This window comes from Rhodnius prolixus, unplaced genomic scaffold (assembly GCF_049639745.1).
Source record: "Rhodnius prolixus isolate KJV_2025 unplaced genomic scaffold, Rpr scaffold_7, whole genome shotgun sequence".
In the NCBI taxonomy this organism is placed as follows: Eukaryota; Metazoa; Arthropoda; class Insecta; order Hemiptera; family Reduviidae; genus Rhodnius; species Rhodnius prolixus.
In genome coordinates, this window is record NW_027411582.1 from 37,284,295 (window position 1) to 37,309,403 (window position 25,109).

Sequence of the window (25,109 nt, forward strand, 5' to 3'; positions counted from 1 at the left end):
ACTAGAAGAATTTTGATTACAGCCCTGTTTTGAAAAACCTATAAAATTTTAATTTCCATTTGCAATAATTTTCATGACTGAGGGTGGATTTTCATCAAAGACAGGTACAAAACAAAGAAAAAAGTTTCAATAGGATGAAAAAAAACCAAGGGACTGAGGACATCTTCAGGGCTAGTTTACAAAGTAATATTTTTACAGGGTTGGTGTGTCTTCTGTCTTGTCAGTCCATGAACTGAGTGTGTCCATGACCTAGCCCCTAGGTTGAAAGCTCGGCAGAATAAATGTATCACAACTGAAATGGCAATTATTTTTTCATCCTATTGAAACTATGAATCAGTCACCAAAAAGAATGAACAACAAAGAAAAAAGGGTATTTAAATCATTATGTTAGTTTAACAATGAGATTAGCTTTATTTAAAGCAGAATTGGTTAATTAATTTATAATAATTATAAAACCAATAAAGCTATTAAATATCTTGCATTGTATGTTCACAATTTATATATGTACGTTAATAATAAATATAATTCAAATTAATTTGATTAACATGATTATGGTAATAATCCATTTTATTTGTTACGTATGCTAATGATTGTTCTTTCCTTTAAAATTAATTCCAACTGTAAGGAAAACAAAGTATCTACTGATTTCTCAGAATAAGCTGATATGCTGATAACAAAATCAATCACGTCCAACAGGATCGATCATATTTTCATTGTTTAAAATAATGATTACATCGAAAACTGTAAAAAAATTTTTAATTGTACCGCTTTTCATGGAAACTCACTTAAACTGAAGTTCTTTGTGAAAACGTCTAGAAATGTTCTAGCCCCATCATTTTTAGGGAACCTAAAAACATTTATTTATTTTTTTATGTAAAGTGAGTTTTGAAACTTGGTAACGATTAAGATTTTCTCTGTCTTTAATAAATAAATGGAACAGTAGAGTTGTTAAAATTTAATTTTGTTATTCTAACTTGTGCAAGGTGCATTGTTTACTTGTTACTATAGTGACGTCAAATTCCCTTTTATTAACAGTAATTTAGCCAGTCAGATCACGTTATATAATTCATTGATGATTATTATACGTACATTACCTAAAAATAGTTGAACTTAAAATAATTTGTTTACCTTACTATTTGTTTCTTATCTCGAGACAATTTTTAAAGAGCTCTCTAATGTAGCAAAAAACAAAAAAAAAAAAAAAGATTTCAAATTTTTCCAATATACTGTAATATAAACAACACAGAGAAAAAGGATGTTTATCTTATTTCTTAAAAAATTATTTCAAAGATGTTTTTACCGGCACAGAACTTCTTCTCATGGTCCCCCACCTTAAGTACGCATGCGTTCAGGTGGGGGGTCCTTTTGATACTTTTCCTTTTTAAAAAGGCCAGTCACAGAATGTCATTAAATTATTGTTCAAGTTGACTTTGTCCCACGAGGAGAATCACCTATATATACTATATTAGGGATTCATAGTGTTCCGATCTTTTGAACCCATAATGGCGCTAGTAGAGGTAATTTATTTTGCAGTTGTCTAGTTTTAAGTATTAAATAAAAATTAAAGAATTCTTTCTTTTAGCGGCTAAAATAATCTGTAATATTTTCTACAACTTACTTGTTCTGTTCATGGAAAATGATTTGAAATACATTAGTTTTTCTTGCAGCTCGCAGAATTCACTTTCATCAGATATTTTGTTGATTCTTTTCAGACTAGAGATATATATATATATATATATATATATATATGGGTCTTATTTTTTTGGGGGACTAGTTTGGCGTATTCACCTGTTAACATAAAAATATGGTGTGCACTCTCATAAGGCTCTCTCTTACTTTTTACTTAAAATAAGACTTATTATAAACCTTAATTATAATAAAATGGTGAAGTCAAAGTATTTCGAAATTGGCACTAAAATTACTATGCTTTGAAATATATTTCTAATAAAAGTAATAAATCTGCCGGTATGTCATAACCAAGTTTAATATCATTAAACTATTTTTGAAAACAATCTGAAACCACAGAAATAACTGTTTAGTAAAATGCATCTTCATTTCCAACATATTGGCTCCAAATGCATTTTTTTTTTTTTTTTTTTTTTTAACACATTCAATTTCTATAACATACTCTTTAGACTGTTACACTTTATCGAGTATATCATTTCGAAAGTATTTCGAAAAATTGTAATTAGTATTTCAATTATATTTCTGTTGACCTCAATCTCCTTAGTGATTTCTAAACAAAAGTCAAGCCAAGGGGTTTGGCAATTTTTTTTTTTTTCAATCATTGTTTGGTGAGACGGAAATGCAGTTGAAGACGAATTCACACGAAAATGATTATTTTGCGAGCTGCAAAAACAGTGATATTATCCAGGGTCTTTTCAAAATGTTTGTAATTCCAAAGTGCATTTTCAAAATTATAAAAAGTATTAATACAACTTTATTAACAAATTCCATGTTTACTTACCCTTACTAGATAAGAAAGTATCAAATTCTCTATTACGGTTAGAAATATCCATTTCTGAAAGGAGGTATTAGAAAATGGGTTTATTTATAATAGTACATACCCACCAAGGAAATCAAAGCTTTTAACTCGCATTTGGACATCCATTGATGTAATACTAATACTAATCCGATTATTGCAACGTATCGATCAGAATCTCTTAACTGAGAGCACCACGATTTTCCCGGAAATAGTTGACACGATTTCCTTTTAAGTTTTGGCTACATGTTGAACTCACGAAAATCTGTCTATAACAATTTTTATTCAGGAAAATTCAATTTAAGGTTCATTTGGGCAAAAAAAAGGGTTGGTTAAGCATTTCTTTTTCAATATAATATTAAATTCTCGTGTCTTGCTGTCAGGTAGGACAGTTGTATAAGGGTTGATTGTCGAAGTGAAACGATTCCTCTTTTACATACCTAGTGCAGGGTAGGAAAGAGAGGGAAAGAATCGATGCCTACTTACTCTGATTACAATCGAAGATAGTAAAAGTAATTGAAACAGGTTTTAAGGTCAAACACACATATAGTAGCTAAAAATAAAAGTAATATAACGGTAACTAAAGAAATTCTTTAAACTATAAACTTTATTTATAAACAAAGAAACTAATGACTTTATTGATTTAAATACAATAAATAAATAAAACGGGAGTTTTGAACTAAAAAATTTGTAAATGTCAATTTCGTTTCTTTCAATGCCGTTTTTTTTAACCTAATTTTTTTATAACGTTTTTTTAAAAAATATACTTGCAAAACGTTTAAGGTTATAAACGTCAAATTTTCTTAATAATTTTTTTTTGAGAATAAGAAGATCAAATGAAACCGTTTGACTCAAAAAAGCTGGATTCTTTACATGAGTAATACTTGAATATTATTTCAGCTTGGAACTTTGCTTAGACATTTCTTACTCATAACTATTATACAGGAGTGCAATATACCGGAAACGAGCTTGACATCAACACTCGCTAAGAATCTTTGTAAGGAGTTCTGTAAGATAAGGCATACCATTTCCAATAATATTGTCAAGAATCTTCTCTTATTTAGTGGGGAAAAAAATCACAAAGCTGTTTTCCCCTACAACGGGAAATGTTGCCCACTTTTTTTTAATAAATGAAATTAACTTACGCAAATGGAAATTCCCATAGATATGGACAAATCTGGCAGAAGAAAAAAGTCGGGAAAAACCCCACAGAAATTTACTCTGAAAAGTGGCAAAATTTTATCAAATTAAAAATTTTTGTATATATATTTAATCCTAATTAATATTTAATAAGTAACTAATCCGTTCATTCTGTTGAAATGATACTTTAAAGGAAAGTCCTTAATTAAATCCTTCCTTCACTGAAATGAATTAATGATATGCGCAGAAAACATGGGATACTTACGCAGAATGAAATCCCAAGATAAATAATCTTTAAGTTTAAAATGCAAACGTAATGGGTTTTGTTGAGCCCACCTTCTCTAAAAAAAACTGCTCCTACTTGACTTGGGACTGCTTTACAAGTTGATGTATGGTATCAGCTTACTGCTTTGTCAATTGTGTCCAAGATGAACACATCTTTTTGGTAGTGTTTCTCTGAAATAAAATTTAAAAAAAAAAATTCAAATTCATGAAAAGAAATTCACACGAAAACATAAAATTTATTGCTCAATGTATATTACGAGAGTAAAATTTATTTCTTTCTTAGACTATAGAAAGAAATTGACTCTGAAGTGATAACTATCTTCTTAAAAAAAAAGTTTAATTAAACTATCTCTCCTTCTTGTATACACAAATAAAATTAAACAATATTACTATAAATCGTCATCAAGTCAATTCTTGGTCAGTACTGATAGAATTGTTTTGTTTTTCTCACCATTTATCCAAGGATATATATTTATTTCTTTTATTTTATAAAACTAGCAATTAAACTAATAACTACTTTTTTTAAGTAAGTTACTATTTTAATTATTACTATCACATTTACACTAATTAAAAATGAAAATTCCTTCAGATCATCCTTGTCCTAAAAGCATGCTCACTTGAAATTGAATGAAAACTAATTTGACACCCTCTTGCATAAACTTTCTCTTACTGTAATCTCGTATGTTTGATAAACATGCTTCTTAAGCTGCTAGTAATGGGTGAGAAAAATTACAAGAGAAATATGCTTCAAAAAACAATTTATTATTATTATTATTTTAATGATTTAAGGCGCGTCAACATCTAAGGTTATTGGTGCCCGGAGCTTTTTTTTCAGTGCACTGCCAGCTTCCGGACAGTGTTCTCTCGTTACAGACAACACTGTCCATGACCGGACAGTGAGCTGTAAGAAGCTCCTAGGAAGAGAAAATCTAAGGGTCAGCTGCTGGATTCGAACCCGGGACCTCCGCGTGGGAGTCCAGTATGCTAACCTCATAGCTAATCCCTTCCCTTCTTCTTATTATTATTATTACTATTATCGTTTATTAATGGGACAAGGGGTGGAGTCTGTCTTCATCGCAACCAAGAGGCTCTTATTGTACCATCCGCTAAATAATCTAGTACATAGGTAAATCCTCCCTAACTAGATCCAGTAGATCTTACAAGATTTTGTTGTGATATGATCACCTCTGGCACGCAAAGCGCCAAACAAATATCTCATAAAGCCAACTTTGCGATACACGAACAGCAAGTACTAGGGCAAGTAAACCGAGTGGATACTTCATTTCTGGTCTGATGTTCAGCAACTTCATTACCTCTGACGCCAGGAAAACTTGACATCCACTCATAATATCTTATTCTACCAAGGAAAACTGCCTCAGGGATTTTGCTATACTTCTAAACAAGAGATGAGGATCTTTTCACTAGCGCCTGGCTGTCCGAGAAAATGAGAATCACCTCTAAGGCCTCGTTTCAGATTCTTCTCAGCGTTAATACCTGTTCAAAGAACAAAGTTTAAGGGGAAAATGTGGAAATCTAGAAAAACAGAAAAAAAAATTAAGCATTTTTCGTTGATAGATTTCAACCATAAGTGACAAAAGCATTAAAACGGAATACCATCAGCTTTCTTAGCTGGATGTTCAATTTTTTCGTTAAAATTCTAACTTTTCTCGAAATTTTTGCATGTTATTATTAGCAACGTTTTGCTGGCTTAAGTATGAATCATTAAAAAAAATACTGACCCAAAAAATCTTACAACATAATTTTTGTTTTGTCTTAATGCTTGGGTCCTATGAGCCAGAAAATTTAACATGCCCGGGGGTGTTGAATTAGTCTCTGAGCATAAATTAGATCTGAGTAGATATGAATAAGTACATTAAAATATTCTATACAATTTGGAAAATATGTAAATCATTTTTAATTGAAGATTGCATTTATCTGAGTAAAAGTTGAGGATCAATTATTATCAATTCTTCGCGCTCTTCATTCAGTTCAATCTCCTCTTCCCCTACCTAGAAATAGCCTATCTCTGGACCCACAACCCACAAACTTTCATGCTTACGTAAACACATTCTGTGGTATTTTTGGTGGTCAAATAATTGCTCTGTTATAACAAAAAAGAAAACTATTACTGCGCTTACAACGGAACGTAAATTATTGCTCCCCACAGAGCCCGGAGATTCAACCACAAAATGCTGTTTAATTTATAATATCACCAAAACTTTTCTATAAATATGTCTTAAAAACATAACATCACCTTACGCCACCATTACTGTCTATCTCTTAAACTTTCAAGCTTTAGACGTTTCTATTTTATTTTCAATTTTAAATTGCCATGAGACTGAGACTGAATTTGTGTTTATTCGGTTATCAAAGTTCAAATCCGATATTCGGTTACAATTGTCAGCGTCAGATCTGACAATAAGCTTTTAGATAAAATCACTTAACACGAAGTGCTTCCTTATAGAATGGATTTTTCAGTCTGAATATTTCACGGAATCAACTCAAAACGGTTTTCCTTTAATTTGGGACTGAAGGAAAAGTGAGGAGCAGGCTTATCTCTAAATTACCATTTCAGAGTAATGTACGCTCTGACCATCTGTATTTAATTGAATATATGAATAACTAAAATTATAAATTTGATAAAAATCGTGTCAACAGAAACCTTTACTTTTCATTATTTTTTTTTGTTAACGTTTTTTTCCTAAACTAGGTGCAAAGAATATCTTTAAACGTAACTGTACACTCTATAGAAGATTTATAACTATTACCTATTTGTAACATTTTCTCCCTGAAAAGTGAATTAAGTGGGCTCTTAAAAATGTGAAATTAAGTGCCTTATAAATATATTTACGGTTCTAACACCTATACATTAAGCTGAAGTACAACTCTTCATAATCGCTTGTATCGAGAATTTAGCTAATTTATTGGCAAGGTACTAAAGGGTTTCATTTGAAATTATACCTAAAACTTTAGTTTGAACATTTTTTCAGAGAAAATCTTTACTTTTACTTTGTTTCTGGAGAAGCCGTGACTACAGGTTTCCTTTAAAATTCTTATTTTATCACACTGATCGTGTATAACATTAAATTCAACTGTCTACTTAGTTTCTATAAAATTTAAGTACCAAAATTGCTGAAAGAGAAAAGGCGAGGGAATGTTCACACCTACCTTTTGTTTTTGTTCTTTTAATAAAAATAAAGATTACGAAATTGATATAAAATATAATTTATAAGTGTTTATTTTTATTAACAACGAATCCATTCGATTAAATCCATTACCGGGACTTTAAATGTTGATCTAATCAATACTCAAACAAATATGATAATCTTACAGTTTGTTTAATGCGGCAGAAACTGTTCGCTATCAATTACATTAAGAAAATCAAACATTTCCTGATCAGATAATCTTCTGAAGTACTATTCGATGCACAAAACTTCTTGAAAACAAACAAACAAAGCTACATCAGACAGAAACCAAGTCATAAAATAAACACATAAATCCATGGGTTAAAGATAACAGTACATATATACAAAAAAACAGCAAACATGGTTTGTCGAGATGTATACTGTCGAGGGGGAGTAGATTCAATAAAAGCGTAAATCCACTGCTATCGTATAGATCTGCTGTGATTTGTCAAAATATGTACTTAAAGGCTGCCAGCTTTTGTTACATATGCAATGCTAGTGGATGTATGTGAATGATTAGGAGCTAGAAGTCTGTATTTGGTACATCTCTTGAGGAGAAACTATCTCTGCAGACCAGATGAATTCAGAGGTGTTGAGGAGGCTAAGATATCCGTAACATCTCCAAAATCCCTGAAGAATTCCCCCTATCGTTACATGGTTAGTTAATCGAGACGTTAACAGATTACATAAATTTTATTTTATTTTTAAATAAAAAACGGATCAATGAGTCCAACTGAGACAACAATAATTATAATAATACATAAATAATACAAATAGTTCTCAGTCTAAAATTTTTATAAATTAGGCTTTAGCATTTTATTTTACTTTTTAGAGGTTTATACACAAATTTATACAATACAAATAGCTCAAAGAAATAGTTTGACATCTGGCTTTATTCAGAAAATTTTGTACATCAGTGCCAAAGAAATCTAAAGTTAAAATGATTAGGTTAAAAAACGTAATTATGTTAGCAGTACGGTACATTGAACGGAGAAGAATGTCGTATAGTAAGGGATGAGATATTAAAAGAAATTATAGAAAGAGGGTAAGGACAGTCTATTTGAGAATGGAGAAGTTTGCAGAGCAAAGAGAGATCATAATAAATTCTTCTGGTGGCAAGTGGAGGAATATTGAGAATGAGCTGTAGATCGGAATAGATAAGGGTTTCTTTAGGGATTATCAAACGGCAAGCCAACCACCGAAAGAACTTGTTCTTATTATAAAGAGCAAAAAAGACAATAATTATAAAGTACAATTAAATGATTTATTTATTAAATTTTATATAAATAAAATTTTACTACTTACATTGTGCACTTCTCTCATATGTTTGAAGTTAATAATGAAGTTTTAGTTTATGCGAGAATGACTGAAGTACCATTTACACATTTAGCATGGACTCATTGTTGACTCTTAAATTGAAGAGGAAACTGCCTGTCTCTCTGTTAAGTTTCATTTGAGAACAGCTGGAAAATAATCTGAAAAAAAAAAATTGTTTTAAAGCTAACAGCAATCACTATTCCTTTAGGAAATTAGTTTTTCTTTCTTAAAATTTCAATTTGTCCAATAAAGCCTGCACCATTTTGCTTTAACATTTTATAGTATTAATTCATGGCTATACTTTCCTCATATAATTGAACAATAATTGGATAAATACTCAATCAATTATGCACTGAATCTGACATGCGATCATTCACTCTTTCAACAATTATTCATTAATACAATTATTGATTCAAGAGTTTTTTTTTTTTTTAATTAATTATTTTGTTGCAATAAGTAAATAATAATAATAATGAACATACAAAAATTATTTGCAAATACGTATTTAAACTTACAGTGAGTAAAATTTAATAGATTTAATTTCTTCCAACAGTTGGAGAACTAATTCATTGTTCCCATTTTCGATAAGTTATCCCTAACTTTAGATGATAATAACTGGGAATTTTGATGCTGGAAGATTTTTTTAGGTCAAGCTCATCAAATAAATTAACTATTCGTGCATACAGTACCAAATATTTTGGTTTTTTGTACATAATGTACAAAATTGATTACCTACTGTTATTTCAATTTCTTACAAGCGAAACATGTCATTTTAAGGCTCTTATTACTGTTAGTTTCTTTTTTCTTTTGGCATTCATGTACTAACTTTGTACATTATCTTGTTACTTAAGGTAGAGAGTATGACAAATTATACAATTTTGTATATTTGTTTCGTTATAATGTTTGGACATGTTAATGTTCAATATGACCTATTTTCTTTTCCTTTTTTTTTCTACACACTTATGTAGTGAATTACGATTACACTCAAGCTAAAGTATATTAGAAAGAGGACGTAAAGCGAGTGTCTCATAATTCTCAATTACTTGTTTCAAAAGAGGTTTATTGCAGTTCAAGCCATTGTAGTTCTTGTAAGAGAAACATCCTCCTTTTTAAACAACGTCCAGGGTTTCGTATCTTTCTTTACGTCGAACGATTCCTCTTTTACTAATACTGTTTGCAAACGCTGGACCAATCCGTCTGAGCTGCACCCAAAGCCCATCATGCTCTATAAAGGAATAAACCCAGATTAAATCAACATGGCCATTCGGCTTGGTCCAATACTCACGACCAATTACCGGCAAGACCCTAAGAGGTGTTCTATTTACCTCGAGCTAATTTTTGTTTACGAACATTTCATCAGATAACACTATTTAATTTTAATATTATTAGAAAGTACATTGAATATCATTATTCAATTCTAAGAATTTTCTTCTTCTTTTTTTTCCAGAGATTCCATGAAGCTGCGGATAATGTAAAAAATTTAACTAAACGACCAGAAGATCAAGAATTACTAGAATTATACGCATTATACAAACAGGGAAATTTTGGTGATAACAACACAGGTGGGTATTAAAAATAAATTACATAAGAATTAGAAGGAAAAAGCAAAACTTTTTTTAAATTAAGCCTTGTAATATTATTTCCTTCTATTAATGAAAATGACATAAGTGTTGCCCTTGCACTTTAAATACTCCAAAATTATATATAAAGATGTTATTTATTAAACAAGAAGTCTGAACTTTTTTATCCGTTAATTTGTAAATGTAACATTCTTTCTTTGTGCCAAACTAAACGGTTGTTTTCTGTTATATTTAGAGTAGGGGATTGGCTACGAGGTAATGAGGAATAAGGTGATAGTGGTTGTCCACGATGGCAGGTCACTGACGATAATAGCATAAATAATGTTTAAGGCCTTTAAAAAACTATATCTTTGTTTCACTTCATTTTGTTACTTTAACTTTTTTTTTTACGAAAAGAGGAAGTATGGCGATATTATCTAATCAAGAAAATTGCGATTTCATCAAAAGTAGATGAACCATCTTAAACTATTTCTTTTTGATATTATGCTTGTTAGGTACCTTTAAAACAATATTATTTTTCTCTTTCCACTTCGTAACTGCATTTTTCTTGAACATTTTCCAATGAACAGTTGAATTTTTTCTGTGTATGGGTGAATCCTCTTCCAAATCGTTGGCATCTAGTTTGCAACAAAGAACATATAGTATGTTTAATTGTTGAATTACACATTATTTAATTTTAGTTTTAATTCAAGAAACATTTCTAACATATACGTAAATAACTCATATAAATTTTCTTCAAAACGTACTTATACATACATAGCATCACGGTTTATTGGGTGTATATCAGGACTTTATTGGAAATATAAGTCCGAAAAAATAGTTAAAAAAAAAGTATACGTATAGATAGATGTGTCTAGGTAAATACTTAACAATCGAACAACTCAACAATCGAAAAAATCGAACAGTATTAATCATTCTGTAATGATGTTTTAAACTTATTAGTTACAGAAAGAGGGGCAATTTATTTAAAAACATTTAAAAAAAAAAATGAGTTGATTCCGGTTTAACTTAAAGGAAAGGAAATAAAGAGATTAAGAGTCCGCAGGGGATCAGTAAAAGCAGAACGACTACAAATCACATGGAGAATGTTGGTTTAAATGACCAAATAAAAGACTCGGGAAAACGCTCGAAATTGTCAGAATATGCTTTTGTAAAGCACTTTGTTTCAGTTTTAAAGAGAAACTATTGATTTTCCATTATTTTCTAAGATATAAAATTTAATATTAAGGTTACTTTGAAGCTAAACGAACCATATTTTAGTAGAGGATTGTTTACATCATCAAACGCTCGGTTATTTGAAAGATTCAAAACTACAGATACGTTTTTGTACACTATCTTGTTATTATTATTATTATTTATCCACAAAAGTTATTATTGAAATAGAAGCAAATAACTGTTATTTTCGGGAACAAATAAGCAGTTTGTGACCTTCAGTAAATTTCCCAACATTTGTCTATCAGTATAATGACATTAGTATAATTAACACTTTTTTTTAAACATTATATTTTCTTTTTAGACTATTGCAATCAAATATAATTATCTCATCTTCTCTTCCTTAGGAAATGGTTTCTATTTTTAAACTTTTTACATAACTTCATTTCATAATTCGAACAAAGCAATTTATTTATGAACTACTTTAAAAGTTTTACGTCGTACTCAAATAATATATTTTATGATTTAGATACAAAATAAAATCTGTTTATTATTTCTTTATTTTTACTCTTTCCTACAAAATCATCTGGAATTAAAAGACATTATTCACTTTAAATATAAATATTTTGTTGCGAGTTCAGTGTATGTTATCGTATCAGATTTTCGAAATTATTTTTTCACAGAAAACTTTCTAGCAAGCAACCAAAACAAGTACAAACTGTAAGAAACAAATACAAAAGTGAAAGTCTATGTAATAAAATGATGGTTGACGAATTTCTCTCAGTTCCCATGATGATTCTTAATACAAATATAAAGTTTTCCTTTTACAGCTGCAGTATTCACACATTAATTCTTAGAACATTCCTTGGGGAAACCACTTTTTCGTAATTAGGGAGCTCAATGAATTCAAAACATGTCCCCTTTGTGAAGTTGTAAAAACCGTTTCCAGTTTCCTGGGAATTTTTCAATTTCGATGTAAATAATACCTAATAAATATGTAATAACCTAATAAATTTTTTATTCCATTTCAGCAAAACCTGGAGTACTAGACATTAAAGGACGTCATAAATGGGAAGCTTGGGAAAAACTAAAGGGTACAAGCAAAGAATCAGCGATGGAAAAATATGTTTCTATTGTAAAAAAATTAATGGATAAATATTCCTAAAGACTCATTTCTTTTTTCTAGAAATTATAAAAAAAATGCATTGTTCATAAATAAAAATTGTTAAGTTATTTGTCAACTGATTGATTTGGTTAATTCTAATAATCTATAAACGATGAGTAACATTTGTTGAATAATAAATAGATGCAAATGGATTGTTTTATTTTTTTATATTTACCTGCATATCCAAAAGCAAATTATTATCATTAGGAAAACTTGGATTTCTTGTATTAAGTGGTACAACATTGGCAGAGAGAAGCAACCATTATTAATTCTGCAATAAATAATATATTTAAAATGATAAATAATTGAAACAATGTTGCTTTTCAATATGAAGTAGGTGCTGCACTCTTAACATACTTGAATAAAACACGTAACTCTATCTAGAACGGTATCATAAGTACAGTTTTCAGTTAACATTCAGCTGACTAGGGAGTAGGTACTGTAAGTGAGATATTTGTGCTATCGCTTTTTTTTAATTAAGTATTATTATCTTATCTATTACTGATAGATGGTGTCATTTTTATCAATAAAAAAAGCATTAATAGAAGTATTAAAGAAATTTACTTCGTGCATTATTAACATTGCATCTACTAACCTCTTTTTTTTTAAATTGAACTAATTCATTTAAAGTTTAGTAATTTATTAAATTTTCTAGTTTTGCCTGTAATTCAATAACACTTACATTCTCTATTCTTATTTCAACATTATTTTTATTTGATTTTTTTTTTTTTTACAGTCCAAGTAAGAGAATAAGAGAAGTTTGATACACTCAAGGTAACGCTGTGATCTTTTTGTGTTCTTAGGAACTTTTTTCGAGTACAAAAATTGTTCTCAATCATGACAGAAGAGGTAAGCATTACTTCTTAGTAATTTAATTAATATTAAACACAACCTCCTTTTTTTTTTTTTGTTATGACTTGCATTTGATTAGGATGCCCTTGAACTTTTGAGCTATCATCCATAATCGAGTATTTGTTGACTAAATTACGACTACGAATCCAAATTACATTATATATTTTTCGAATCAACCTCTTTCATTGTAAAGCATCAGCCTACATTGCATTATGCTGATCAATACTCTTATCAACGACAGTTCTGGGCAAACTACGATATTTGACTATCACGAAAAAAAAAAATCATAAACCAAATCTGTTTATATTATTGTTATAGGGTTTTCTTAAAGCAGTAGAAGATGTGAAAAACCTAGAGAAAACTCCAACTGATGAAGAGCTATTGGAAATTTATGCCTTGTACAAACAAGCAACAACTGGGGACTGTAATACGAGTAAGTTATTATTATAATATTTATTTCCCAAACGTTTCTCTCAAGTTGTTAACTACAAATAAATATTTATTGTCTTGTTTTTATTTTAACGGGTATAGTTTTCATTGTCATCCATTTGCTGTCAATACAGATTTATCCTGACTTTTTTTAAAAAAATAGTCACGCTAAAACTCTTAATGCATCTAAGTGTAAAGAGGTGCTAAAAGAGAGCTCATAATTATTATGATCAAGAATGTTAGTTTAAAACTTACAAAAATCATTTTGACTGGAACAATTCCTTACATGCCAACAAACTTTCAATGAAACAAGAGCCTCCAGGTTTTCCACGCAAATATTAGTGCTAAAGAAGCATTAAAATCAAAGCAAATATTAAGGACATCATGAAGTGGCAGCAGAGTGAGGGACAAAAGTAACTTTTAAGGATATGAATACAGTCACAATAGCCTTATGATCCTTTAACGGGATTATAACTTAAGGGAAGCGTTTAGAAATTGAACCTGAGGCTTCAGCGTTGACCGCTATAGCCGAAAAATGCTTGAAGAATGGCTGTGCGTACGATCACGTAATGGTTGGCAGCATCTGGTGTTTACTCCAAACAATGCCTGGGATTTTTATTGGGTACCAAATGCATCAAATTATGACGCTTAAATGCTGTTTTTTTTACTAAGAACAATTGAAAATCTAAAAAAAATTGTAGATGTGCAATTATCTGATTGAATCCTAATTTACTATTTTGGCTCTAGTCAATAATGGGCACTTGAGAAAACCACAAGTAGGCTTATAGGGCCCACAGAAGGAATTGAAAAGCAAGATCAGTTGGTAAAAAGAGATTGCCATATAGAGCAGCGTTTTGGACTTGAACGTACAGAAATAGTGTTCCCTGATATGTAGATTTAAAAGAACCTCTCAGTAAATTGCACTACCATAGTGCGCTATCATGGAAAAACTGACCATTTTGTTGGAAATGACTGTTTCGGCAACCTGTCACTTCATGTGATTCACTTTGCGAATTTTAGATTGACTGCTCGCTAGACTTTCTCAGCGAGCAAACTGATGATTTGCAATTTCAAGGAATCCTATTTGTTCGTGAGAAGTAATTTATTAAATGCAGAATTCCGGCTACGAAAGATCTTATTTAAAAAAAACAAAACATTTTTTTGATCTAACGAACCTTCTTGCCATCGAAATTCATGTTATTATTACTCCTCTTCGGAGAGGTTAAATAACGAAAAAATGTATCAAATACTCTTACGATATCGCCAATTTCATGGCGCGTTTAATTATTTAAAATTAGCCATCCTAAAAATTGAATTATTTTTTTGTAAAATTAGCTTGCAAAAAAAAATGCTAATCACTAAATCTGGACTCATTTGTTTTATGATACAGTTTTAAATCAATCCTATAAATACATGACTTTGGGGGACTTCTTTAAAATATATTGACAAAAATAAATAGCCTTGACGTAAGATGTAGTTCATCAATGATTTGTTTTTTATTTTACACTCCATTACTCAACAATGTTTAAATAAATACATTGATAAAATGTGCAAGATTATCATTTTTCTATTTCTTTATTATTTTTTTTTTTTTTCAGGCAAACCAGGCATGTTTGATTTTAAAGGCAAGGCTAAATGGGAAGCTTGGAATGGTAAAAAAGGTGTTAGCCAAAGTGAAGCCAAAGAAAGTTATGTTGAAAAGGTTAAATCACTGATTGCATCTTATGGATTGAAACTATAAAGTTTTCTAAACAATAACATTAATTTAATACGGCAATGTTATACATTGCTTGCTTGTTTGTATAAGAAACAATTTTTTATATAAATGTATAAAAACACAAAAAAAAAAGCGTGGATGATCGAAATTATATTTTGCCATAGGAAAAATACATTTCTATAATAATTATTAATTGTGTATAATAAAACCCTGATCTCCATTATTCCTCTATTAATTTGTTGCTAATTTAATGTAGCGATTTAATCTAATCTTCGTTAATAGAACATTTAAACAGATATAAACATTTTTTTTTTCTAGATCCATTCAGTACTAATAAATGTTTATAGAGCTGCATCTTCTTCTAAACAGCACATCCAATAAAAGTATTGACTCTTCGATGGATTTCGAGAAGAATTTCTCTTCTCTTTGAAATTTATGGGATACAATGAACATGAACTCTAGTTTTCTACACTAGTGCCCTCTTAGTCATGGAAAAGAAGGAAGAAATTTGAACAAAGATTTGTAAATAAAAACGCACAATAAATAAGTCACTTGAAATATTCTTTCTTAACACACAGCTAGAAAGTTACTTGACCAATATACGTAAGTCAATTAACAATTGGCACATAATAACTAGCTCTGTAACTTATTGTTTTATGGTATCTTCGGAAAGTCCTTCCTTTTGTCGATGTTAGGATAGTCACAATTATAGTAGAAGAACTGCAAAGAATTTTTAAAAAAAGTTTCAACAATGCTGGAAATATTAATTTTTCAAATTTATTTAATACTATCGTTTATCTTTTGAAGTGGCAGCAGAGTGAGGGACAAAAGTAACTTTTAAGGATATGAATATAGTCACAATAGAGAACGGTCTCGTGATCCTTTAAACGTGATTATAACTTAAGGGTATCGTTCAGAAATTGAACCTGAGGCTTCAGCGTTGACCATTATAGCCGAAAAATGCTTGAAGAATGACTGTGCGTACGATCACGTAAAGGTTGGCAGGAGTTAGTCATAGTTTAATGCAAATTAGTTAGATGTTGGATAGGACTAATGTCACATTTCTTTGGGATACGGTTACTCTGGAATTCAAGAAAATGGTGCTGCAGTAAAAAAAGCGACCAAGATGACAGTTGCGATGTACGTAATGCGATAAGTAATGTAACGATATTACTTGCACAGTTAAGAGTAATATAAATGAAAGGTTGCAACTGGAATGGACGGCCGTATATAAGCTCAAGAGCTATCAAAGGCTTGAAGTATCCAGGGACTCATCTTCTAGTTCAATATGGAGAGAGAAGGTACCTAGACCGCTTAACAATTCGCCACTCCTGATGACCCACGGTTATCTTATACTGCGATCCTATTCTCTTTTACAAAACATGCAGAATCTACATTAACAGTACAATATATTGTCATGGAACGTTCTTTCTACTAATGTAACAGGCATCAGATTAGTATTCCCGAACTCTTAGAGGATGCCCAGAAAAATAACTCCTCTATCCTAGAACAAGTAATACAATTTTTAAAGGAGATCGAAGTCTTCAATAAAATTAGTTAGTTTCTATTTTATTAGTTAATAAAATAGATAGTGCCAAGTAAATGGTATTTATTTATCTATTTATGTATTCAAACATTAGTTTTAAAATTTAGGGACTGAATAATATAAACTATTCAGCCCCAACCAATTATTGGATAGAATGTTTAATTATTACATTTAGATGTATATTTACAGTGTTTATGCATTTAATTAGAATGCGAGTAATTTACTGTCGTTTAGAGTCGTGCTTTAGAGTATTATAATCGTGAATGGAATCGTTCTACCGCAAATATAAATATTTTTCCTACTTAATATTTTTATTTGTTTTACTACTAATGTATGCGGAAAAGGATAGTTCAAAATACTGCCTACATAATTGAGCAATATACAAAAGTAAATTGGACAGCACAATACAGAACAAAGATGACTTTATTGGAGCGAAAATTGAGCAAACCTTTAACAAAAGACCTTTACAAGAAAAACAAATGTTAATTTAGAGGTGTAAAGTTGAGCGTACAATAGTCCCAAATCTGACGAATCCAACAGTTCTGTTACTTTGGTCGTTTTAGTTTAAGGTTTGAGAGAGGTGCGCTCAGTACTTGTCAAATTTCGATACGTTCAAAAATCTCAGCCACAACTGGGGACTAATCATAACTTCAATAACTTTGATGTTTTTTGGAACCAATAAACGCTTAATTTATTACGGTTAATATGGCCGTGTTAATTCTTTTATTTCGACTTATAAAGTTGAAAACTTCGGGCATACATATACCATACATGATATACATACCAGTAATAGAGTTTGCATAAATTTGGAAATTTAAAAAAACAAAATAATGTTTAAAACAAAATCACGATTAATAGCTTGGACCCTTAAAAACGTTTTTTTACAAACAATGCAAAATCAAGGCCATTGTCGGGTAGTTGAAAGCATACATATTTATTCTTTCTCGTGTTTTTTTTTTGTTTTTCTAATAAAATTTTGATTGGTCATCATCTGAATGTGTTTTCGGTTACGTGTCTAATTTTGATAATGTTTGCTACTGTGTCACTGGAATATATTTCACCTGATTACTTCCGTTTACGAAAAGCGCCCACTTCAAAAGAATGAGTCAAATTTCCTGCTTATTTTCACGTGTCTCTTATTCAACTGTTTATTCTGCGTATTGCGTATTTATAATTTTTTTTTTTGGTGTTACAATCTGTCTGGTGACTTACTTTATGAGTAAGAGTATAATTGTAAATTCTGTTCGTCTTTCGTTGAGTTCACTATTGTTTTTTAAACTTTTTCGTGAAAAGTACTTTGTTGAGGGATAAGTTTTATTATTCTACTTTTAACTTTGCTCTACTAATTAACAAAACGTACTTTACGAATGCTATAAGAAATCCTGCATAGATTCACCTGCTTGATGCTAAGGATAAAGAGTCAATAAAATAAACTACTAACATAATTATGAAAAGTATTGTGGCAAACGAATAAAGCAAGTTATATAGAATTTATGGTTAGTTTTTAGTAAAATTTAATGAAAACAAAATGCAACAGTATTGAAAGACGGGTTGAGGATATAATGAGTTCCGTTTAGTTCTATTCTGAGAAAATAAAGATCTTAAAGTGGTTTGAACCGCTCAAAAACCGCTCCAAGTTATAAATACCCAACAAAAAGGCTGCTTTAAATTTTTTGAGACTTAGATCACTTAGGGCTTACTGACTGGAACTGTATGGAGCTATTAAGCGCCAATTTTAATCCTTATCCAAATGATCCAATCCGAAATTCTTCGTCACATTAATAACACCTTATTCTATGTGTTCAACCAAACAGAATATGCAGATCTCAATCCTTTCGTCTAAAAACGCAATTACCATAGATTCTACACCAAACCGTAATCACACTCAAATTCTTCAGCCCAAGCTTTTGCATCGAACTCCTCACAGGAATCTTCCAACGAAGCCAAAAGCGAACCGGATCCAAGACCTCTTAGAGAACGAATAGCAATCATCACTGGATTTCTTTCTATTAATTTCCTCTTAAACTGACCAAGTATTGGTGCCGATTTTGGATTTTAATATTTAATTATTTTTTTTCTTACCTAGTACAGTGAGATAATGTCAAAATTAATCAAATAAAATTGGTGTAACATTATTTATGAGTGTATAATTTTAATTAGTGCAATCAAAGAACTTTGATGCAACATCCTTTTAATCCTGATTGGCCAACATATTAAAAGCAATATTCTGCAAACCATAACATAGTCTGCTCGCTCCCATCAAAATCTAACTTCATCATTCTTCTTCGGATGAAGAATATTTTTTTACCTGTTTTATCAGGAGATCCCGCAGAATCGGAAACATAATAGTTTAAGCTAACTATCTATTCTAATTCCAAAACCCTTAACAGTTTCAATAATGTAGCATTCATATATAATTTGCATTATTTTCCCCCCCAAGAAATTATTTAATATTAAAGAAAAAAAATATTCATAAATAAAAAAAATACATTACATTTACATGTAGGTCAACGTTTCTGAACAGAGTACAGGCACCTCAGCTTTTGTCAGTTGTATCCCTAAAACGAAATAAAAAAAAAAAATTATGAAGACTAAGAAACCGGAATGTCCACTACACCCTAAGATATACTTTAGATGGACACAACAAGAGAGAATTTAAGAAGATTTACCAGGCACCGTCTCAGCCAGTTTACAAGTTCTGCAAATACATTTGCAAATATATGTGCATAAATTTAAAACTAAATTATTAATTATAGTCTTTTTAAGCAATATTTTTGTCTTGCTTTATTTATTTAAAAATTACTATGGACTATAATTTAATTTCACATTGCCAATTTTTTGATGGAGTCTTTAAATAAGTTGTTAAAAATAAATTAATTTCAATCAAAGATAATTGTAGTGTAAACCATGTTGTTTTAGAATAACATTTAATATAAGAAAAATTAAGGTGATATGTTGATATTATTCGAAGAATCGATTTTTAGAGATGCTCATCTTTTAGAGAGAGAAAAAAAAATGCTCATCTTTTCTTCTGATAACTTCTTCTCGATAAATTTTCCTAGCGATGATGTAGATTGGTGAAGATAAATGGTATCAATTTTTTGATAAAGGTGTATATCTGATTTCAGAATGGCAAAGTGTTCCATTTTTGTATTATTTATTTTAATATTAGTTTAAAATGCTATTCAATCCAGTCATTTATTGTGTCCCTTACATTTGCAATTCCCATCAGTTCATCTGCGGACGCTTTGGTAGGATTGAGTCTAAGTCCACGACTATGATGAGGAATTTAGAAAAACTGTTATTCACTACTTAGGGTAGAGTGTAGAATCATTACAGGAATGTGAACAGGGCCAGATTTTGATGAAAAGAGGCCCCTACGCTATTCCACTTATGAGGTCCTTTCACCACCCATTTGTATGTTCAAATCTACACAACTCTGCACTTTTAATTTATGCAAGAACAAACCAGAGCTTAGTAGCATAAGGCACATCAATATTTGCCATAGCAATCAGTGGAAGTATGAACTATACTTTGGTGCAATTTAGTAAATACAAACGAACAGACCCAATGAGCCGAACGCGTTCATCTTAATCAATACAATTTATATGTTTATTTTATTAGTCATATGCGTAGAATTTCTCCTTATTTTCGGTTCAGTGTTTTAGTGTTCACTGTTTTTTTTTTAGAATAGTGTAATTTTTTAATTTTGCTAACAATTTTGAATGTAGGCCCCCTCTTGATCTTGAGGCCCTAGGCTGAAGCCTAGTTAGCCTATAGGAAAATCCGGCCCTGAATGTGAGCATGTTCGTAAGGGTGCATGTTCTTGTTATTTCAAATTAGAGATACGAAATTTGGTAAATGGTGGCCCAAATTAGAACTATTTATTCTACGATTCAATGATTCAACATTTAAGAATTTCCTTTTTCCATCCTCTAATTAAAATCTTTAAATTGAGTAGTGATTCTTCAATTATTTTTAATTTAAGAAAAAAGAAAGAAAGTATTTTTAAAATACAATTCAAATTAATTAATTTCATGAATGCGTAGGCATGATTAGCGTAGGTCTTTAAACAAACATACTAACAAAATTAATTTAAACAAACATACTAACAAAATTAAAAGCTCCTAGAAGTTGGTTGTGTTAAATTTCTTAAAAAAAAAAAAAAACTTCTTCTATTGTCCAGGATGTATCCCGTTATATACATTGTTAGGTATCTGTAATGTGTACATCACCAACACAGCGTATATTCACTGCTGTTAATGTCCTCGCTTAGTAAACATTACCTAGGCCCGTTCTTAGCGTTTGCTATTTATTATCTAAGCAGTATAATAATAACTACATTAAATGTGTTATTCTTCTCTTTTTTTTCTTCATGTTGATAATAGTGGTAGGATATTTTGCTGGCTATAATGGGGATTATCCCTCTTAATCGTATTATCCACAACAGCAACAGATCACCACCTTTTTTTTTTGTAAAGGTATTGGTTTTAAATTTAATTTAAAATTTTTACAAAATCCAAACCGCTGAAGTGGTTGCAATAGTGATGGTCAAACCAAAAGTGGATAAGGACATCTCCTATCGCCGCACATGTACTACAGTCTGTTTGCCAAAAGTGGTGGGGATAATCTGGTCTCTGTGTATAACCCTCTTGTCTTCTAGTACCTCCAACCGGGGTTGTATTCAGTTCAGACCATCATCAGCTTCCTTCCTTCATGGCATCATCATAGGCGCAGGCAAGTATTTCAACTGTATAAATAATAATCATTATTTTTACATTTCTGAATCTTCGGATGATAAAACCATATGAATTAATCATTTAAAAGATATTTATTGATTATTCTGGCAACAATTATTCTACCAACAAGACAGTTGTAGGTAGCCCATTCAGATATCTGAATTTCATTTATTTTTGTACTAACAAAATTTAAATTAATTCTGTGACAAAAAGAAATAATAATCGCCTTTAAGGAGTACAATGTGTAAGGCTGAATGCGTGGGTGTCCGTTCGGGCAATAAAGTTAGCCAGTCGGGTACCCTAAGCCCAGGGTACACATCAACTATCCCTTAAGACCTCTTAAGTTTAAATGCTGGGAATGACACCCACGCATTGAAAGTGTAAATGTCATATCGCGACATAGCAAAAGGCCAACCTTACTTCTACCCTCTGACTTCTTCTGTCCTTTTTTTGTGCCAATCTCTTTTTTTTTTTTTTTTTAATGCAATCTAAAGACATTTCTTTTTAAGAGAAATTGAAAGAGATCCAGTTCAAAGTTAAGAACAGTCTAGCTTTAATTTTGCTCTCTTTTACACTACATAAAGAAGACAGTACTTTAATCTTTAAAGATTTTTTTTTTTGTTTTCACTATAACAGTGAAAATTTCGAGGTCCCTCAAGTACGAAAAACTGTCTGTTGGAAGCTTCTGCTGTCCGTAATCAACATAAGTAAAATCACGGATAATATTTCATGTTTTATATTTCGTACAGGTGTTATCAAGGTGGCCTTATAACAAGGCTTTGGTCAAAATCAATCTCCCGGAAGGGCTTCTTCATTGAGTATATTTCTCAGTTTCTGCCCAATTTCAGTTCTTACAATTTGCTTTAAACATGGTACATTCTTTTTGTACAGTGCAAAAACTATAAATTTTGTTACATTTTTCTAACAAACTTTATTTTAGAAAACTTCTGAGGGAGGGTAGTGTTTTCGCTTACCTCTAATGTGCCGATTTAGTGGAATGTACAGTTCTACCATTTACACAATATTGTTAGCTATTAAATGCATAGCTGAAATACTGACTTTGAAGTAAATGGCGTGGACCAGAAGAGCGAATTTTCTCAAGGGTTTTTCAGGGAAGGAATTCTGCGAATTTCTTGATTGGAAAATCCTTTAGCTGATATCTTTAAACTAGAAATACCAACTAAAAAAAAAAAATGGCGTCAAGAAAAAGTAGTGTGAACGTTCATAGCAGACTTTTCTTCCTTTGAGGGTCTCCAGAACAGGCGACAGTTTCTGCGAGTTTTTCTAGTTGTTTAGAGCCTTCAACTAAAAATAATAGTTAAAAAAAATCTTTTTCATTTTAAATTAACACTCTTGCAATTATTTGCGCCCTAAACATCCTCAGGGAATGTGTCTTATTGGGTACTATTGTAGAAAAACCACATATCTCAACACGAAAAATTCAGAAAGCTTCAACATGATTTGACCACTCTCAGAACTCTTTTTAGACAGTAATTTTCTTTCGGAAGTTTAGTTTTTCCGAAATTATTTAAAGTATTAGGGTATCTACTGTTTTATTCGTAAGAGTTCGAATGCGTGGGTGTCCGTTCGGGCAATAAAGTTAGCCAGTCGGGTACCCTAAACCCAGGGTACACATCAACTATCCCTTAAGACCTCCTAAGTTTAAATGCTGGGAATGACACCCACGCATTGAAAGTGTAAATGTCATATCGCGACATAGCAAAAGGCCAACCTTACTTCTACCCTCTGACTTCTTCTGTCCTTTTTTTGTGCCAATCTCTTTTTTTTTTTTTTTTTTAATGCAATCTAAAGACATTTCTTTTCCACGCATTCGAGTTCGTAAGAGGAGATTAATACTTAAAAATAAAAGAAGATATTTAAATAATTAAAGAAAAGCTACATTTTCGGAAGACAAAGGGCTGACAAAAAAGCGTTCTAGCTTGGATAAATAATGTTAGAGCTTTCTGTGTTTTTTTCGATATAGTGATATATGTACAAAAGTACACCTCTAGGACACGAAGAAAGGTTCCACAAACAATTGTTTTTTTTTAAACCCAAAACCATCAAAATTTTTTTTTTGAAATCTGAATTTCGAAACTTGATCATTTGTACCTGGATGGAGTTTTATTAGAAAAGATCCAATTTCCTTAAATTATATTAATTTTACTGAAAGATTACTGAACTCCTTACTGAGATACCCTATAATTTGTGCGATCAAATTATCAGCCTAACAATTCGACAATAATCAAGAACAAGTTCATTGAATCACTTGTTTATTACGTTTAGTTAAATTGTTATTTGATTTCCTGTCTTACCTCTAAATTCTAATTATAATGTATGTATGAATCATTACTTTTATCTATTTTTATATTTCATACGAATACCTGTTTAAATGAAATTAATAACCCGAATATGAATACGTCTTGCGTACTTACTTTTTTGTAATATCTGCAGTGTTGAGAACGTTTCAATCGTTTCAATATTGACTTTTCATTGATAAAGCTTTACTTTTAAGACCTACACTGAAAACAAAAAATGTCTAAACGTTTCTAGTAATAGGAAAATTATAGTCTATTGCAAACTGGTTTCAACCATTGGATCGTGTACAAATCGGCCATTCGTCTATTTGTTGATGATTTTTCGTATTTATTTTCCAAAATTTCTTGAGAATAGCTTACTATTAATTGCAGTATCCCCCCCCCCCCGAGAATGCTGATATAGCTGCAGCCCAAGAAAGGTTTGATCTAATTAATATTATTGAGGTAAATGAAAGTTAGGTTTTCCAAAGAAAATTCTTCAGTTTTCTGTTGTTTTTTTTAGGTATGGTCAGCCAACTAAAACGATTCGTCAGTATTTTTCTCATTGTTATATCAAGAGCATCAGCATCTCTCTCCCTCCTCAGATCATATAAAAATCTTCTTCGGATCCATCAACAAGATACTACACCATGATCGCATCTCGATCTATTGCCAGTAATGATAATCTGGAGTTAACTTAACCTTATTGATTTGCCCAAATTTAAAGTCAGTCTTTTCTTTTGAATGGAAGAGCCAATGTTCAAGGTGTTTATTTTTTCTTTAACTCTCTTTCATATTGACAATCCACTGTACTTCCACCATGAACCCTAAAAACATTTAAAATATCATATTGAGAAGAATTTCAAACATTAGAAATGGATCTTCCGATTTTTCATCGAACCCCACAGGCTAACTCCAGCTCAACAAAGATACACTCACATTTACACTTCGTTCATTTCACAGTCTCCCACATTTTATTGACATTTAATGAAGCCGCAGCAGATGTTTTAAGTTGTAGTGTATTTATAACTGTACGAACCACTCAATATCAATCCCTTACATGAATCTAGTTCGTATCTATGACTCAAAACCTAATGGAAGCTAAGGAATCTTAAATATTCAGTAAAAATTGTTTTATTTTTTATTTTTAATTAGAAAACAATAAAATAATAGGAAGTGTGGGACAAATGGCGATAGTATTGTTCCAGATTTAGATGTCTAAC

At 30.9% G+C, this 25,109-nt stretch overlaps 2 protein-coding genes and 1 long non-coding RNA gene across 5 annotated transcripts in view; 2 read left to right on the forward strand and 1 right to left on the reverse strand.

Moving 5' to 3' along the window:
• The first annotated feature begins 1,357 nt into the window (after positions 1-1,357).
• On the forward strand, positions 1,358-12,458 carry LOC141446515 (acyl-CoA-binding protein homolog). The gene is made up of 3 exons (XM_074113052.1): positions 1,358-1,517; positions 9,857-9,971; positions 12,173-12,458. Exons 1-3 carry the CDS (start codon positions 1,503-1,505, stop codon positions 12,304-12,306), a joined length of 264 nt encoding a protein of 87 aa, XP_073969153.1. The 5' UTR covers positions 1,358-1,502; the 3' UTR covers positions 12,307-12,458.
• A 143-nt stretch (positions 12,459-12,601) lies between these two features.
• Acbp1 (Acyl-CoA binding protein 1) lies at positions 12,602-15,493 on the forward strand. Of its 2 annotated transcripts, none has more exons than XM_074113050.1 (4): positions 12,602-12,747; positions 13,043-13,155; positions 13,477-13,591; positions 15,186-15,493. In XM_074113050.1, exons 2-4 carry the CDS (start codon positions 13,144-13,146, stop codon positions 15,326-15,328), a joined length of 270 nt encoding a protein of 89 aa, XP_073969151.1. In that variant the 5' UTR covers positions 12,602-12,747; positions 13,043-13,143; the 3' UTR covers positions 15,329-15,493. The 2 variants fall into 2 exon arrangements, with proteins under 2 accessions (XP_073969151.1, XP_073969152.1); XM_074113051.1 differs by lacking the exon at positions 12,602-12,747 and adding an exon at positions 12,778-12,935.
• The window catches only part of LOC141446518 (uncharacterized), a 37,691-nt gene continuing 27,867 nt past the window's right edge, over positions 15,286-25,109 (reverse strand). The window contains exons 6-9 of one of the 2 annotated variants that reach the window (XR_012453775.1): positions 24,025-24,713; positions 21,376-21,600; positions 19,345-19,408; positions 15,286-16,024 (exon numbers count right to left, since the gene is read on the reverse strand). This is a non-coding gene — a long non-coding RNA (uncharacterized lncRNA). Of the gene's footprint in view, positions 16,025-19,344; positions 19,409-20,963; positions 21,601-24,024; positions 24,714-25,109 lie in introns of both variants that reach the window. The other variant, XR_012453774.1, reaches the window with a different exon arrangement.